Raw genomic sequence first — 15,252 nt, 5'->3', positions numbered from 1 at the left:
TTTTTTGGAGAAGGAGGGGTTTGATCTGGGCAAAGTGTTTATGGGAAAGAGGCAGTTGATGATGTCTAAGCGCGTGGAAATACATGAGAAATGCCTGATCTCTTCATGCCATCTGTGTTGGCAGAGCCTGGTGCTTGCCAGATGTTGTGGTGACAGGTGCAAAACAAGGATGCCCAATTTAGAGGTAAATGCTAAAAGACCAGTGTCATTTGCAGGTGAATTATTTAATTACAAAGAGTATCAGTTAAACATTTTACAGAGTGCTCTCAGAAATAAAATAGCTTTTAATTTCATGTAAAGTGTTGTAAATGTTCTCATTCATTCTCATGCAGTAGAAAAAATGAAGAACCTAGAGAAAGAATTGGCTGCCCTAAAAAAATTCTCAAGTGATATTTTTGGGTTTTTTAATAGTGCTTGCTCCCCAAACACACCCTGCTCCTAACACCAACCAACAGTCTACAATTTAGAAACGAACAATGGATGGGACAAGAGACCTGGGGTCTGCTGTTCGACCTCCCGTGCCACACTCTTCTTACTTGTGAGGGGAAGATTACGTGTATTTCCCTCAGTAACACTAAGAGGAAAAAATAAAATATTCTGAGCTCATTAGAAAGGGAGCATAAGTATTCCGCCTTTTTATTAGAAAGTTGATTGATCATGGCTGAACTAACCACCATTATCAACTGAGATGAGTAGGTTTTGAGGCTTGAAATAGAAATGGTTTGAAATGCAAATTTTTATGTGCAGCTACTGTTTTGACAACCATATCATTCCTTCTTTTTTTTTGTAGGCTTTAGAATCCAAATTAGCAGCTTGCAGGAATTTTGCAAAGGACCAAGCATCACGAAAATCCTATATTTCAGGGAATGTTAACTGTGGGGTGCTGAATGGCAATGGCACAAAGTTCTCTCGATCAGGGCATACATCTTTCTTCGACAAAGGGTAAGTCCTGAATGTTTTAAGTGATAATTTTTTGAGTAGTAAAGTGACAGATTATTAAGTGAGCATAATGAAGCCTTGAAAAGGTAAACTCAGCTTGGCAAACCTGCCTGCAGCCTGTTATCATTCTCATCTTAGGGGACATGGTGTCTGTTGTTGTCCTCTAGTCCCCGTGGAGTCTGTTGCCCCAGGAACCCTGAATCTGAGGCTTCTGTCCTGGGAAACAGACTCTTGCAAGGCAGCAGTGTGAGGCTCTGGTGAGTCAAAACGACTGTGATAAGGTCCCTGTTCTCCAGGTGCTTACAGGCTGGCAGACTTGCAAATACTTTTTCAGGGTAGAAGAGAGCATCACAATTAAATATATGCAAACTGTACAACAGACATCCCCTGTGAGAATTTTGGAGAAATATAAAGCCTTGAAGTACTTAGGCACTGGATCAAATACAGTTTAGGAGATACAACTTTTGTATAAAGTTAAGGCTCTTTTGAAGACTGAAATAAAATTGTCTTAAGATTGAAGCATCCTTAATGCAAAAAATTTCAGTTGGTATAGAAGTATATGAACTAAAAAGTCATTGTTTCCTGCCTTCACACTGTTTCTGCATTCCTTACAGTTATTCCAAGGCATGTCAAATCCTATTTTTATGCATCTGCTCTAAGTTGTTTGTAACACAGTTATGGGATTTTACTTTAAATATTGCTTTGCAGTGTGCCTATCATGACTTATATTGCCATTATCTTTCCATGTCATGTATATTATTCTACCTCGATTTACTGATTTATTTTTAAATACTGCATGGTGATACATGGTTGTACAAGTATGCCTTACTATGGGTCACTGTTAGGACCCATGACCTGGGATGCTCACGGTGCTGCCTAAGATAGGTGTTACTGAAGCAGCCAACAGGCACCCATGATCCCCTGCCACTGTGTCTGCTTTGAGTCATAGAGGTCATTCTTGCTTTTCTCTGAAAGCAGAACAGGTACAACTCTAGAAATGTTCACAGTTTCTTAAAGCAGCTGGCATTTTCTGCCATCCCCAATAATTGTGGCACATTTCTAAAGGAGCAGATTCGACACACAGTGCACTGTGAAAAGGCTCTTTCTCCTTGTAGTGGAACGTTTTGGTTGATCTCTGTCCCTTAAGAGAATTTCACCCTGAGGCATATACATTTCATTAAGGCTTCTGTATTAAAAACACATTCTGAAACCTCACTATACAAATTAGAACTTTATTCTTTTTTTAACAAATTTTTTAAATAATTTTTTTTTTCTTTGAAAGAGATGCGGTGTCACTGTGTTGCCTAGGCTGGTCTCAAACTCCTGGGCTCAAGCGATCCTCCTGCCTCAGCCTCCCAGAGTGCTGGGATTGCCACCGCGCCCAGCTGAAATCAGAACCTTATTCTAACCATTGGGTTTCCTCGGGTGGAGTAAATATAAAATTGATTTTCCTCAGGCTTAGGAGTTTCAGGCAGCCTTGAGGCAGCCCTTGTTTTTATACTGGAATGGTAAATGGAATGACTGGACGGTTTTACATGAAAGTAGCCATTTCCCTTAAATGATATGGAGAATGTTTAGGGTAGTCTTCATAAATGTTGGAAACAGTGCCTAATTGTTTTTCCCTACAACTTATAATGACCCTCTACTAGGGTAGTTATTAGTCTCTCCTTGGAATCATATTTCTTGATGGGCCTCAGGTGCCTTACATGAGAGCAGGCATGAACCATAAATGGATAGGTTGGACAGGTGCCTGTGCATGTGGAAGCCCTTAAGAACAGTCACGAGGAGGGAAGGATGACACTGTCTGTTCAGGGTCACTACTCCTGCCTGCCACTTGCCTCCCAAGGCAGAGCACCTGGGCAGGGATTGCCAAGAGATGTGGGGACCTCAGGGTGAGCTGAAGCCAGGAATGGGCCTTGGGCACACTGGCTGCACCCCTGTCCCTTGAGAGCATCCGAGATGCAATTGTAGGCTTTACTTCTTGAGCTGAACCCGGAATGGCTGTGCTTCCCAATCAGAACACTTGCAGATACTTAGTGTTGGTTTTAAATGATAGACATTTTACATTGTGCCTTTTCTATTAAGAAATACGCTTTTGTGAACTGGCTATCGTGTGAGTGTTTAGCTTATGTGATAAGTAGATTGTGTATGCACACTGGAGTATGAAGCTGCTGTTGCTGGAGTTATCTCTCTAGCTGCTGTGTTCCTGAGGAGAACTCTTCTGTGGGTTTTGCTGTGTTTCCACTTTCTGGCCGCTGTGCTTCGATTCTGGCTTCTGGCCTGCCTGGCTTTTTACCTCTGGCCTTTCTTCCTGCCGACCTGTTGACCAGATCAAAACCAAGATGTTGTGTACCACCTGCAAAAGGAAGGGCAGGAAATCGCAGTTCCTAGGTCCATTACACACTCTGGCAGGTTAAAGAACACAAAAGCCTGTCTGTATAGAAGTGTAGAAGTATGGCTTGTAGTTTCAGCAGGAGAAGAGCGCCCCATTGGAAAAAGCCTCCACTGCAGGGCCTGCCTGCCCTCCCTCCCTCTCACTCCTGAGTCCACTGTAGAACCTGCCCTCCCTCTCACTCCTGAGTCCACTGCAGAGCCTGCCTGCCCTCCCTCCCTCTCACTCCTGAGTCCACTGTAGAACCTGCCCTCCCTCCCTCTCACTCCTGAGTCCACTGCAGAACCTGCCCTCCCTCCCTCTCACTCCTGAGTCCACTGTAGAACCTGCCCTCCCTCCCTCTCACTCCTGAGTCCACTGTAGAACCTGCCCTCCCTCCCTCTCACTCCTGAGTCCACTGCAGAGCCTGCCCTCCCTCCCTCTCACTCCTGAGTCCACTGTAGAATCTGCCTGCCCTCCCTCCCTCTCACTCCTGAGTCCACTGTAGAACCTGCCTGCCCTCCCTCCCTCTCACTCCTGAGTCCACTGTAGAATCTGCCTGCCCTCCCCCTCACTCCTGAGGCGTCTGTAGCACCGTGGTGATAGCTCACTAGTGCCGCTAGAAACCTGTGGCAGGGTTGTTTGGGGGAGAGACGTCATCAAAGTAGGTTTGTGTGCGTGTGCGTGTGTGGGTGTGTGTGTGTTCCACCTGCCCACCTGCTGAAACTTTAGATGCAGTGAAGCCTTCTAACATAAAACTATATGCCTCAACTGGGCATATTGCTTTGTGGGATTCAAAAGTATTTTGTAAATTCTGGTCACTGGAGGGCTTCTTAGAATCAGGATTTTGTCTAGTCTCTGATCACTTCTGCCAGTTCCTGAAACGTGGGCTGCCGTGCCTGCTTCCCAGGTGCCGAGCTGTTTCCTTCAACCGTGGTCACCCTTTGTCTCACCATCTGAAAGGACACACATTTCATGTGGAGTGTGGTCCCTGGATTCTCTCAAAACCATTCTATTTTTTCCCCATAACTTTATGTAGTTTCTTATGTAACGTGTCTCTATTTTTGTAAGCCACTCTGAGTTCTTCTGGGCTGTGTGTAGGTGGGCATGGACTAATTTTAGGGCACGGTGTGGAAATAGTATTTGTATTACTGTTTAATATGTTTTCCTTTCTTTTATTAGGCAAGAAAAAGTCATATTTCCCACGTTATTCATGGGTAACTGAATTTGTTTGCTGTGCTCTTTTTCATTCTTTCTTAATCCTGGTGTGTGGTGGAAGACACATTAACAGTCTGGTTTTACTAACTGCATGGGGCTGACCCAGCTTTAACTGACTTACAGCCCATCCGTGAGCTTTCACGGTCCTATTCGACTTGACTGGATGCCGTTATTGTTAGTTCAGCTGTGAGACAAGAGCAAATTAGTTGCAGTGGTCCTGGGGTGGCTGGGAGTAGCATGCCAGGTGGCACGCCTGAGTGGGCTAGGGCGCTGCAGTGTTGATTTCAGAGTCTGGTGATGGCGGTTTAGGGTTACTGTCAGGCCCTGGGACCACCTTTGACTGTCTTCCTGGGACTGGGGTTCTTCCCGTTACCCAGTTGCTTCTGTTTTCTCACATCAGGACCAGTGTGAGCACTCCCTCACCTCTGTGCTCACGCATGGAGTCCCCAGTTAAAATGGAATGGTAGATGGGGACGTGTGTAAGATCTGCCTTACATTTCAGAACTGCTTTGCAGTTTGCAGAGCCTGGGCTGAGGACTGGAGCAGGCCGGAGCTGCTCTGAGCCCACACTCATTCACTGAAATAGGGAGACTCGGGTGTGGCGTGTGCCTACCTGCCAGCTCTTCTGGATAGCTGGAGCCCACCCTCCTGCCCTCTCCAGTGTCCGCATCCTCGCTGCTTTGACAGATTTAATGTTTCCATCCTTTATCTTGGCTGCTTTAGATTTATTGTCCCGAGTAGCTTCTAAATGTGCCTTGTCTCTTCCCTCTTTTCATTTCTTCCACTGCCCTTTGACAACTGACCTTAGCGCTTTTTCTTAGCTGGATTCTCTACATTTCAGTCTCCTTAACTTGTCTTTGGTGGTAAGATCACGAAATTTTATAGCTCTGGAACTTTTTTTCTACATATATGACTCCCAGATCTGTATCTTCCAGCCTGCCCCGTCTCTCTTCCTTCAGTCCGGTCTTGTCCACTGGGACATTGTCCTGTGGCCCTTCGCTGCTCCCTGAAACGGAATATGTTGAATATCGAGAGTCTCTTCCCTTGAAAATCTTTTCCCCGTGCACAGCTTTGCAGGCCCCCGAGGGGACTTCACCAGACCTGTCCTCCCATCTAGAAGGCCAGCTTTCTTCTCTCTCTGTTCTTTAACTTTCTACTTCTTGATTCAAGAGAGAGGCGCTAGGTGAGACGCTGGTGGATTGACGTTCTCTCTCTACTCCACCCGCCTTCACGTTAAGCGTTCCATTTCTGTCCAGATAGAAATTTACCGGTTCTCTATAGCCTGGGCTGCACCACTTACTTTTCCCATTAGAGCCGGCCTGCACTGGGAGTGCTGAAGTGGTTGCTTGCTGAGGGCTTCTAGGTGGCCTCTCACCAGGAGGAGGCTTGAAAGGGTCCTGGCCTGGGCATCTGGAGGCAGCTGTGGGCCCGACTTCCCCATCGTCTCACTAGGTGAGCCTAGGCTAATGGCTGGACCTTCTCTTGCTTTGGTTACCTTGGCAGTGGAACAGTGGGACGAACCTGATGTTCCTTAAGGTCCATCTCACTTGAAAATGCCAGAATCCCATCCTCAACCTGCTCGAGGAGCCATCTCCTAGTTGCTGCTTTTGCACACCCCCGTGGCCCAGGTGCCAGCTTCTTCTTGGCATGCAACAGCGCTCCCTCTCTGCCGGGTTCCGGGGGCTGTCTACAGTACCGGTTTGGGGGCTTGCCCTGCCTCTGTGATGTGTGAGGCTCTGCCGGGTTCCGGGGGCTGTCTACAGTGCCGGTTTGGGGGCTTGCCCTGCCCCTGTGGTGTGTGAGGCTCTGCCGGGTTCCGGGGGCTGTCTACAGTACCGGTTTGGGGGCTTGCCCTGCCTCTGTGATGTGTGAGGCTCTGCCGGGTTCCGGGGGCTGTCTACAGTACCGGTTTGGGGGCTTGCCCTGCCCCTGTGGTGTGTGAGGCTCTGCCGGGTTCCGGGGGCTGTCTACAGTGCCAGTTTGGGGGCTTGCCCTGCCCCTGTGGTGTGTGAGGCTCTGCCGGGTTCCGGGGGCTGTCTACAGTGCCGGTTTGGGGGCTTGCCCTGCCCCTGTGGTGTGTGAGGCTCTGCCGGGTTCCGGGGGCTGTCTACAGTGCCGGTTTGGGGGCTTGCCCTGCCCCTGTGATGTGTGAGGCTGGGAATCTGAGGTTCACGTGCTGAGAGCTGCGGCCGTTTGTGGGGCCTGCCTGGTTATCCCTGAGGTTTCTAGAAGCAGGTGTCAGGGACTCTGGGACTAGCCAGACAGATGGAGCCTATTATATGAGGGCTACCATGGCAAATAGGATATGGCCTTGGCCCCAGAAGAGGCACAGGCCTGTGACCTTGGGAGAATGGGAAGGATGGTTTCAGACTTGCAAATGTGTTGAAGCTTAAAAATCAGACCTCTCCTAACCCAGCGAGGAAAGGGACAATCTGGCTGTTGGTCGTTGAAGTAGGACAGTGTGCAACAGGGAGAAATGACATTTGTCAGAGCCTTTCTCCTGAGGCTCTGGGTCTCTGTATGCATGGTTGGAATTTAAACTCCACACATATACTCTGAGTTTAGTTTCTTTAGACACGAACTTTGTTTCTTCCAAGTAGGCAGGGACTGTTTGTCAAGTCTCTGCATGCCTGTGTCCCTGTGAGGTTTTCCTCGCCTCGCCAGTGTACGAAACAGCTGTCTCTGCAGGGAGTGTGTGCCCGCACTTTTTTTTTTTTTTAAGGAGAACCTCTCTCCACGAGTCTGTCTTCAGCTCCCTGGAGCCCTCTGGAGCCCTCTGGAGCCCTCTGGAGCCCTCTGGAGCGGGCGGGGGCAGTGGCGCGCAGGCGTGCCGCCGTGTGGCCCCTTGCCGTGGTTGGCTTTGTCTCCTAAATTGCTAATGGGACCGGTTTTCCTAGGAAGCTTTTCAAGGTGGAAAGGCTGAAGTGGCTCCTGAGAGAGGTTCCAGGCTGCACACTCCCACCCTCTCGCTGCTTCCTGTGGCTGCGCTGCACGGTGGGTGAGGGGGACGCTGGGGGGCTCCCTGCATCGCTGGGCTCCGGGTGCGCTGGGTCCTGGCTGCAGGCTGTTGGGTTGGGCTGGGCTGTCTGCACACCAGTCTGCATTGAAAAGCCTACTCATCTGGCATTGCTTGCTAAACCGTTTTTAAAAAGTTCTTTTTCTCCACCTTATTAAGATATTCATGTATTAATACATTATATTTGGAAAATGTAAGGAGATTTGGAAAATGATGAAAAAAGGATAAAGTAGTAAACAGAATTCACCCACAGCCCAGAGGGAAGAAAAGTAACGATTCTTAAATTCTCTATGATATATATGATCCTATGTACATATATGTTGGTGTGTGTGTATACATATGTGTGTGCGCATATATATAATGTGTGTATATATCCATTTATTTATACACACTCCCCGCCCCACCCCTGCACTGTGGATTTAGCTACATGGATAGTAATGTCTGTCCAAGGGGCCATAGTCTAGAATCTAGAATATATACTATTTGCTTTTTTTTCTTTCATGTCATTGAACATACAGAGTTTGGTAACCTGCATCTTTTCCCACTTAGCTACATTCTGAATATTTTCCCATGCTATTAAAAACTTGTGGAGTGTGTTTTTAATGGCTGTGTAATATCTTATTGTTTAGTTGCACCATTATTTATTTAACTAGTTCGCTGTTGCCAGGCATTGAGACCTGCTCTGTGGGGAAATAATCAGGACTGTGGCTTCAGTGGCCGGTGTGCAGAAGTTGCCAAGAAGGGTCATGTGGTCCTGGTTCCCCAGGATTCCCAAATGCTCAATTCTCTAACCAGCTGGTGCTTTCCAGGCAGCCAGTCCCCCTTGGGCCATCAGGACCCTACTGCAGGCAAGGAATAGTTTGAGAAAGCAGATGAGTTTCCTGCTGTGTGTGAGTGATTTTAAATGAGTTTCTTTTTCTTCTCCTCTTTCTTCCCTTCTGTGCTCTGGTTGCTCCCACAGGGCAGTAAACGGCTTTGACCCCGCTCCTCCTCCTCCTGGTCTGGGCTCCTCGCGTCCGTCGTCAGCGCCGGGTATGCTGCCTCTCAGTGTGTGAGTGCCCAGCCTCCAGGTGGGGGCTCCTGCCCTCCTCCAGCAACCCAGGACACCCACGCCTCACCCCTCGGTGCCTGGGCCCAGCCCCGTGCCCCTCCGTCTGCCTCCGCACGGCTGGCAGAGGGCAGGCTGCATGCAGTGGCGGCTGCTGGGCCCTGCCCAGCCCCGGAACTCTGCGCGATATCAATACTGGCTATTTTCTCTTCTCGCCGTAGTGCCGTTGGTTTCACATGATTGCACTTTCGTGGGTCACAAGGTGATACATACGTGTATTACTTGGTCACTGGATGCAGAAGTACCCATTCATCGCACCTGCCTCGTAGCCCCCACTCTGCTGTGCTGATAGGGTTTAGTTGTGTTTAGGACATTGCAAATCTTCTAGAAGTTCTCCCCCAAATCAGGTCAATGTGTGCCCTCCTGAGCTCCCACCCAGGCATCTCCAGTGCTCATGATCATGTGTCCCCCAACTCCGCCCCTCACGGTTTGGGCCTGTTTCTGGCAAAGAGTCAGGAAGGTTACTGAATTAGGGAACATTTTCTGCACCTTCTGATTTTACTTAAGCAGCTACCATTCCATGGACTTGCCTCCCAGAGCAGCACAATGCCCGTCTGAGCCCCACGTGGCAGGAGCCTCTGGGACGGGGCACACACGGGCCGAGCCTCTGTGCTGTCTCTTCCTCCGGGCGCCTCAGACTCGGGGTGAGGGAGGCGGGCAGCCTCTTGCCAGCCTTCCCGTCCTTCAGTTCAACCACATCTTTGGAGCGTTTTTGTTTTCTCTCCCAAGGGCCGTCCCGTTGTGTTCGGAAGGGTGAGTGGCTGGTTCCAGGGCGGGCTGGTACCAGCTCCGGGGTGGACTGAACAGCGGCGGCTGTCCCTGTGCATCCTTTGATTACTCTCATGCTGCATTTACTGTTTACATTTGTTTTATTGTACATAGGTTTGTAAACATTATTGCCTAAGATATTTGTATATAACTTGGGCTTTGTAGCTTTTATTTATTCAGAACTCATATGGCATGTTAATGACTCTGATGGTGTCCTACTCTGGGCAGCTGTATAGGATCATCATGTGGTTACAAAAAATACTTCCCCTCAAAAAAAGTCTTTTAATGTGGAAACAATAAATTTCACAGAAAAAAAGGATTGATGTTGCTTTATTCAGTCTCTGCCATCCCATGAGAGGAGAGTTGGGGCCCATAAAGTCAGGTTCCAACGACAGCAGCTGTGGAATGGGACAGAGATCAGGCGGCCTCTGGAGATGTCTTATGTGTGGAGCGGGCGTCCTCATGCTGTTTCTTGGCACTGGCTTCTGGGCTTGGCTGTGATTGCCAGGAGCAGTTCGAGAGTGGCCTGGGCCCCATGTGAAAATCTGGAAGGAAGGACCAGGACGTTGAGGGTGGAAGTTCACGAAGTCCCAGAGTAACTGGGATGGATCCGGGAGCTGGTCCTGCAGCTGTGCTGCCATTCATGACAGATGTTGTCATTCTGGGATTAGAAGTCTCTTCGAACTGGCACTTCTTCTCATCCCTCAGGTTAATGGCAGCAAGTGAGAGAAGGTGTCAGATATTTGGAAGCAAGACACAAGGTAACACATTGAAGAACGCGTAAACTGGGGTTCTGTGTGAATGCATCAGATTCTGAGCACTGTTTGCTTATAACAATAGAAACAGTATATTTTATAGTTTTAAAACTATAAGTAAATGAAAATGAAGTGAATCAAAACCCTGAGTGACTTTGGGAGGCCGAGGCGGGCGGATCACAAGGTCAGGAGTTCGAGACCAGCCTGACCAACATGGTGAAACCCCATCTCTACTAAAATACAAAAATTAGCTGGGCGTGGTGGTGTGTGCCTGTCATCCCAGCTACTCGGGAGGCTGAGGCAGGAGAATCGCTTGAACCCAGGAGGCAGAGGTTGCAGTGAGCCGAGATCATGCCACTGCACTCCAGCCTGGGTGACAGGGCTAGACTCCGTCTCTAAAATAAAATAAAATAAAGTCCTGAGTGAATAAGAACTATTAAGTAGGATCCATTGTCAAACATTTCTCTATTAATCTATGGACAGGAATATCTGCTGTTAGTTCCTGGAGATTTTGTCCTGAGCTGAGTCTCCAGGGACACTTGCAGTGGGTGTGTGCTGTGCTCGGCTGAGCTGCAGTGGCTGAGAGGACAATCCTAAGCCTCTTGTTGATGTGCAGCAACGTCCAGCTTCTTTCCCAACCCTCATGGGAAGGTTTGGATTAGATGAGCCGTTTCAGCATTTAGCTGGCCTCTTTATTTACGTAGGAAGCCCAACTGAAACACAGCAAGCAGGTCTTTAACTCTGGTTAAAGCACAGATGATGTTTGGAGCCCTGAATCCTCATCCCTGGCTCCCCAAGTGATTCCTCACTTCCTTTGCATCTTAAACACCCTGGGCTCATCTTTTTTTTTTTTTTTTTTTTGAGATGGAGTCTCGCTGTCACCCAGGCTGGAGTGCAGTGGTGTGATCTCGGCTCACCGCAACCTCCACCTCCCAGGTTTCAGCGAATTCTCCTGCCTCAGCCTCCTGAGTAGCTGGGATTACAGGCGCCCGCCACCACACCCAGCTAATTTTTGTATTTTTAGTAGAGACAGGGTTTCAGCATGTTGGTCAGGCTGGTCTCGAACCCCTGACCTCGCGATCCACCCACCTCGGCATCCCAAAGTGCTGGGATTACAGGCGTAAGCCACCGTGCCCGGCCCCACCCTGGGCTCATCTTATCCAGACTGTTTTGCCAATTGCTGGCCACTCAGTTGATATCTGGAGGAAGGGCCCAGGCTACAGGGGCCCACGTGTCATCCACTGCATGTCACCACCGCTTTGTGTTCGGAAGAGCCTGGGCCAGGTCCCTGGAGGGTAGCAGTGTGCCTTTGGGCTTATTTCTGGTCCCTTTGGGAAGAGATTTTCACTTTAAAAATTAAAAAAAATTTTCTTAGCCAGTCTGATTTAGCAGTGCGGACTTATATACCAACTTCAATGACTTTTTTTGGTTTGTTTTTTGAGATGGAGTCTCGCTGTCACCCAGGCTGGAGTGCAGTGGTGTGATCTCGGCTCACCGCAACCTCCACCTCCCAGGTTTCAGCGATTCTCCTGCCTCAGCCTCCTAAGTAGCTGGGATTGCAGGTGCCCGCCGCCATGCCCGGCTAAATTTTTTTTTTGTTGTTGTTGTATTTTTAGTAGAAGCCGGGTTTCAACACGTTGTTCAGGCTGGTCTTGAACTCTTGACCTCAGGTAATCCACCCGCCTCCGCCTCCCAAAGTTCTGGGATTACAGGTGTGAGCCACCGTGGCCGGCCTTAGTGACCTTTTTTTTGTGGCTGTAGCAGCTCTTGGCAAATGACCCCCTCGTGAGGAAACCAGCCGACTCCCTGGACCTCATCTCCCGCCTTCTGTTTGGACTGTGGGGTGTCAGGTGCTACTGCGGACCTGGTCAGAGAGAGCAGCTGCCACCTGGCGTGAATGCCGCTCTGTACTGTTTGCCTGTCTAGCTAAAGAGTGCCCCTGGGTGGGGTTTCTTCCTGGGGCTGCCGGCTATCTGGTTTCACGTGGCTCTCCATGAAACTCGGGAGCGAGCCCTGCTTGAGCTGCGTCCGTGTGCCCTTCCTCCCTGCTGGTGGGGCTCATCTCCCGGGTGGCGGGCAGCCTCTCGCGTCCAGGTGTTTTTGTTTCAGCCGCTCAGTCCTATCCCTCACTCCCAAATGTCGTCTTAGAAGAGAGTCGTAGCCAGCACTCCACTCCCTCCAGCCCAGAGTGGCCAGAAATGACCCCTGACCGATGCAGCTGAGACCCAGGAGCCAAAGCTGGGACGCTGAGTCACAGTGAGGCCCGCGAGAACTGTACAGAGGTGACCTGAGGACAGGACACAGTGCTCTGACCTCAGGTGGCAGAAAGGACAATGGGCCTGGGTTTGAGGTGCCTGAGCTTGCACGGCTAATTCATCGTGAGGCCAGGCTTGGGCACGAGCCCAGTCTTTTGCTGCGGTGCCTTTCCAAACGAGGCCTCAGTGGCCTTGACTCCCACTCTCTGTGCCATGCCTCGGGAGAGGAGCAGGTTTTGAAGGCTTGGAAGTGACGGGTGGCGGGGCCGGCACAGCCTTTGTAGCAGGAGGAGTCAGTTCATGTAGCCTTCCTCCTGTGCCCGCTGCGCGTGCTGACTCCGCCTCTCGGCAGCTGCCCCAGAGATGCCACTAGTGCGGGTCTCCTGAGAGCCAAGGTGGAAGCTGGCACTTCTGGGAGAGGAGAGGCACCCTGCGTGGAGCCACAGCTTTAGGGAGCGCCCTGTAGCCAGCTCTGCCGCCTCCCCGACTGTAACAGTGTTGCGCCCTGTCTCATGGTGTGTGTTGGTGATACAGCGTTCCTGAAAAGCAGATTCCAGTGCGGCTCCAGAATTTCCTTCTAAGCTGCTGATGCTCATTCTGCAAGTTTTTTTTTTCCTCTGGAGACGGATTTTCACTCTTGTTGCCCAGGCTGGAGGGCAATGGCGTGATCGTGGCTCACTGCAACCTCCACCTCCCGGATTCAAGCAATTCTCCTGCCTCAGTCTCCCAAGTAGCTGGGATTACAGGCATGCGCCACCACGCCCGCCTAATTTTGTATTTCCCGTTCTGCAAATTTTGCTGCTGGGCTTTATTGATCTCGCCAGGAGTCGGGCAATGACACCATCACAGCTGCTGCCTCCTGACAGTGATTGTGAGACACGGGAGATGTGGCCCACGTGAAGCCGGGGTGCCTTGGCACCAGTGCAGTATGGCACATACTTGGGAGAGGCAGCGCTCTGCATGGGGGGGTCTGTGAGACCCAGTTTATCGATTATGTCACGTTACCTCTTAAATAGGGCTTTGTGGCATCCAGTCAGCCGGAATGGAGCCGGTTACTGGGCTGCTCGTCTCAGCAGGGACTGAGGCTGAGGCCACGCTTTCTGCCCAGTTTACAGGCTCTGTAGCTACAGTGAGTGTCTCTGAAAAGCTGTATGATGGACTTACACCCTTTCAGTAGCTTCATGTAAGTTTCCCAACAAGAATGGGTGCTTCGCAGTCTGCTTGATTCCCAAATGGCAGGTGCCTACAGAAGGAAGTGGGCTTCTCTGTCTGGTCCTGACAGCTGGCTCAGGACGGCATTTTGGCAAACACTCAAAACCTGGGAAAGCTCTTGGTGCGGAGGTTGTCCGTGAAAGGTGGAAAGGGAGAGGTGCTTTCTTGCGTTCCTCCCAGAGACTGGGAAGCCTGTGTGGGTGGGGCCTCGTAAGGGGAGACCTGCCTGGAACCGGAGGGAGAGGAGTCATCGCCACTTCCTGACCGTTCCGGCCTGGAGCCTGTTCTGGCTTTTTTCTTTTTTGGGGGGATGAAGGAAGAGCAGGAAGGTGTGGTTTGACAACAGTGAGGTTTTCTCCAGTCTTGACCTGGTCTCTCAGCAGCACCAGCCTCCGGGAAAAGGGCCATGGGTCAGTCATACCCAGAGCCGTAGGAAGGGCTGGCTAGGAGAACAGCTTGGCCTTACAGCCCACAATTCATCTTAGCCGAGGTTTCCTGGGACAGGAAAAATTGGTGACACAAAGATGTGACGAATCTATAGGCTGATGCCATCAGGAATTGGAAGTGTCCCCTCAAGCTACCAGGCTAGAAATAGGTGTTATCGGCTGGGTATGGTGGCTCACACCTGTAATCCCAGCACTTTGGGAGGGAGGCCAAGGTGGGCAGATCACTTGAGGCCAGGAGTTCAAAACCAGCCTGTCCAACATGGTGAAATCCCGTTTCTACAGAAAAAAAAAAACAAAACCCCAAAAAAGAAAACAAAAATTAGCCAGGCCTGGTGTCGGGCACCTGTAATCCCAGCTACTCGGGAGGCTGAGGCAGAGAATGACTTGAACCCCGAGGTGGAGGTTGAAGTTAGCTGAGATCGTGCCACTGTGCTCCAGCCTGGGAGACAGAGCGAGACTCTGTCTCAGGAAAAAAAAAAAAAAAGTTGTCATCCCTCCAAAGCAGTTTAAAATAGTCCCCTGGAATGGCTGCATTAAAGAAAAAACAAAAAAACCGGCATCTACGGTATGGCAAGGACAGAGCATTTAAAGCCCTAAATGAAGCCCCAGAACCGCCTCCCGTCATCTAAACTCAGGCCCAACGAAAGAGCAAGCCTTTCCCGTCTTGCGAGTTCTCTCCCCGGGAACCACGCTGCTGCTGCGCAGAAGCTGACCAGCTTGACCTTCTGATACACTCAGCGCCCAGCTGCCGTCAACTGTCTTCCCTGTGCTCTGAATGCCCGACAAAGGTTGTAGAAACTACCCTTCCTTAGGCCTGGAGTGTGGTCAGTCAAGAAAGGTCCCTTCTAGTTATTAAATAGTATCTTCGCAGCACCAGGGCCTGGAATTGGTCCACACAGGTGGTTTTTCTGGCACGCTGAGTAGTTGGGAAACTGTGACGTGAACACCAGTTAGACCAGCCAGTAGGGAAGATTTTTTTTTTTTTTGAGACAGTGTCTCCCTCCGTCGCCCAGGCTGGAGTGCAGTGGTGTGCTCTCAGCTCACTGTAGCCTCCACCTCCCAGGTTCAAGTAATTTTCATGCCTCAGCCCCTCAAGTTGCTGGGACTACAGGTGCACACCACCACACCTGGCGAATTTTTGTGTTTTTAGTAGAGATGGGGTTT

The 15,252-nt window shown here is 50.1% G+C and overlaps 1 protein-coding gene across 1 annotated transcript in view; it reads left to right on the top strand.

Moving 5' to 3' along the window:
- The window catches only part of NDEL1 (nudE neurodevelopment protein 1-like 1), a 27,434-nt gene extending 17,695 nt beyond the window's left edge, over positions 1-9,739 (top strand). The window contains exons 8-10 of the mRNA XM_011994477.1: positions 791-942; positions 4,493-4,527; positions 8,506-9,739. Coding sequence (XP_011849867.1) covers positions 791-942; positions 4,493-4,527; positions 8,506-8,513 — 195 coding nt within the window. The 3' untranslated portion in view covers positions 8,514-9,739. The remainder of the gene's footprint in view (positions 1-790; positions 943-4,492; positions 4,528-8,505) is intronic.
- Positions 9,740-15,252: the final 5,513 nt, after the last annotated feature.

Source organism: Mandrillus leucophaeus, unplaced genomic scaffold (genome assembly GCF_000951045.1).
Source record: "Mandrillus leucophaeus isolate KB7577 unplaced genomic scaffold, Mleu.le_1.0 Scaffold46, whole genome shotgun sequence".
Taxonomy (NCBI): Eukaryota; Metazoa; Chordata; class Mammalia; order Primates; family Cercopithecidae; genus Mandrillus; species Mandrillus leucophaeus.
Note: the sequence above shows the minus strand (reverse complement) of the source record. Positions and strands in the feature narration are given on the sequence as shown.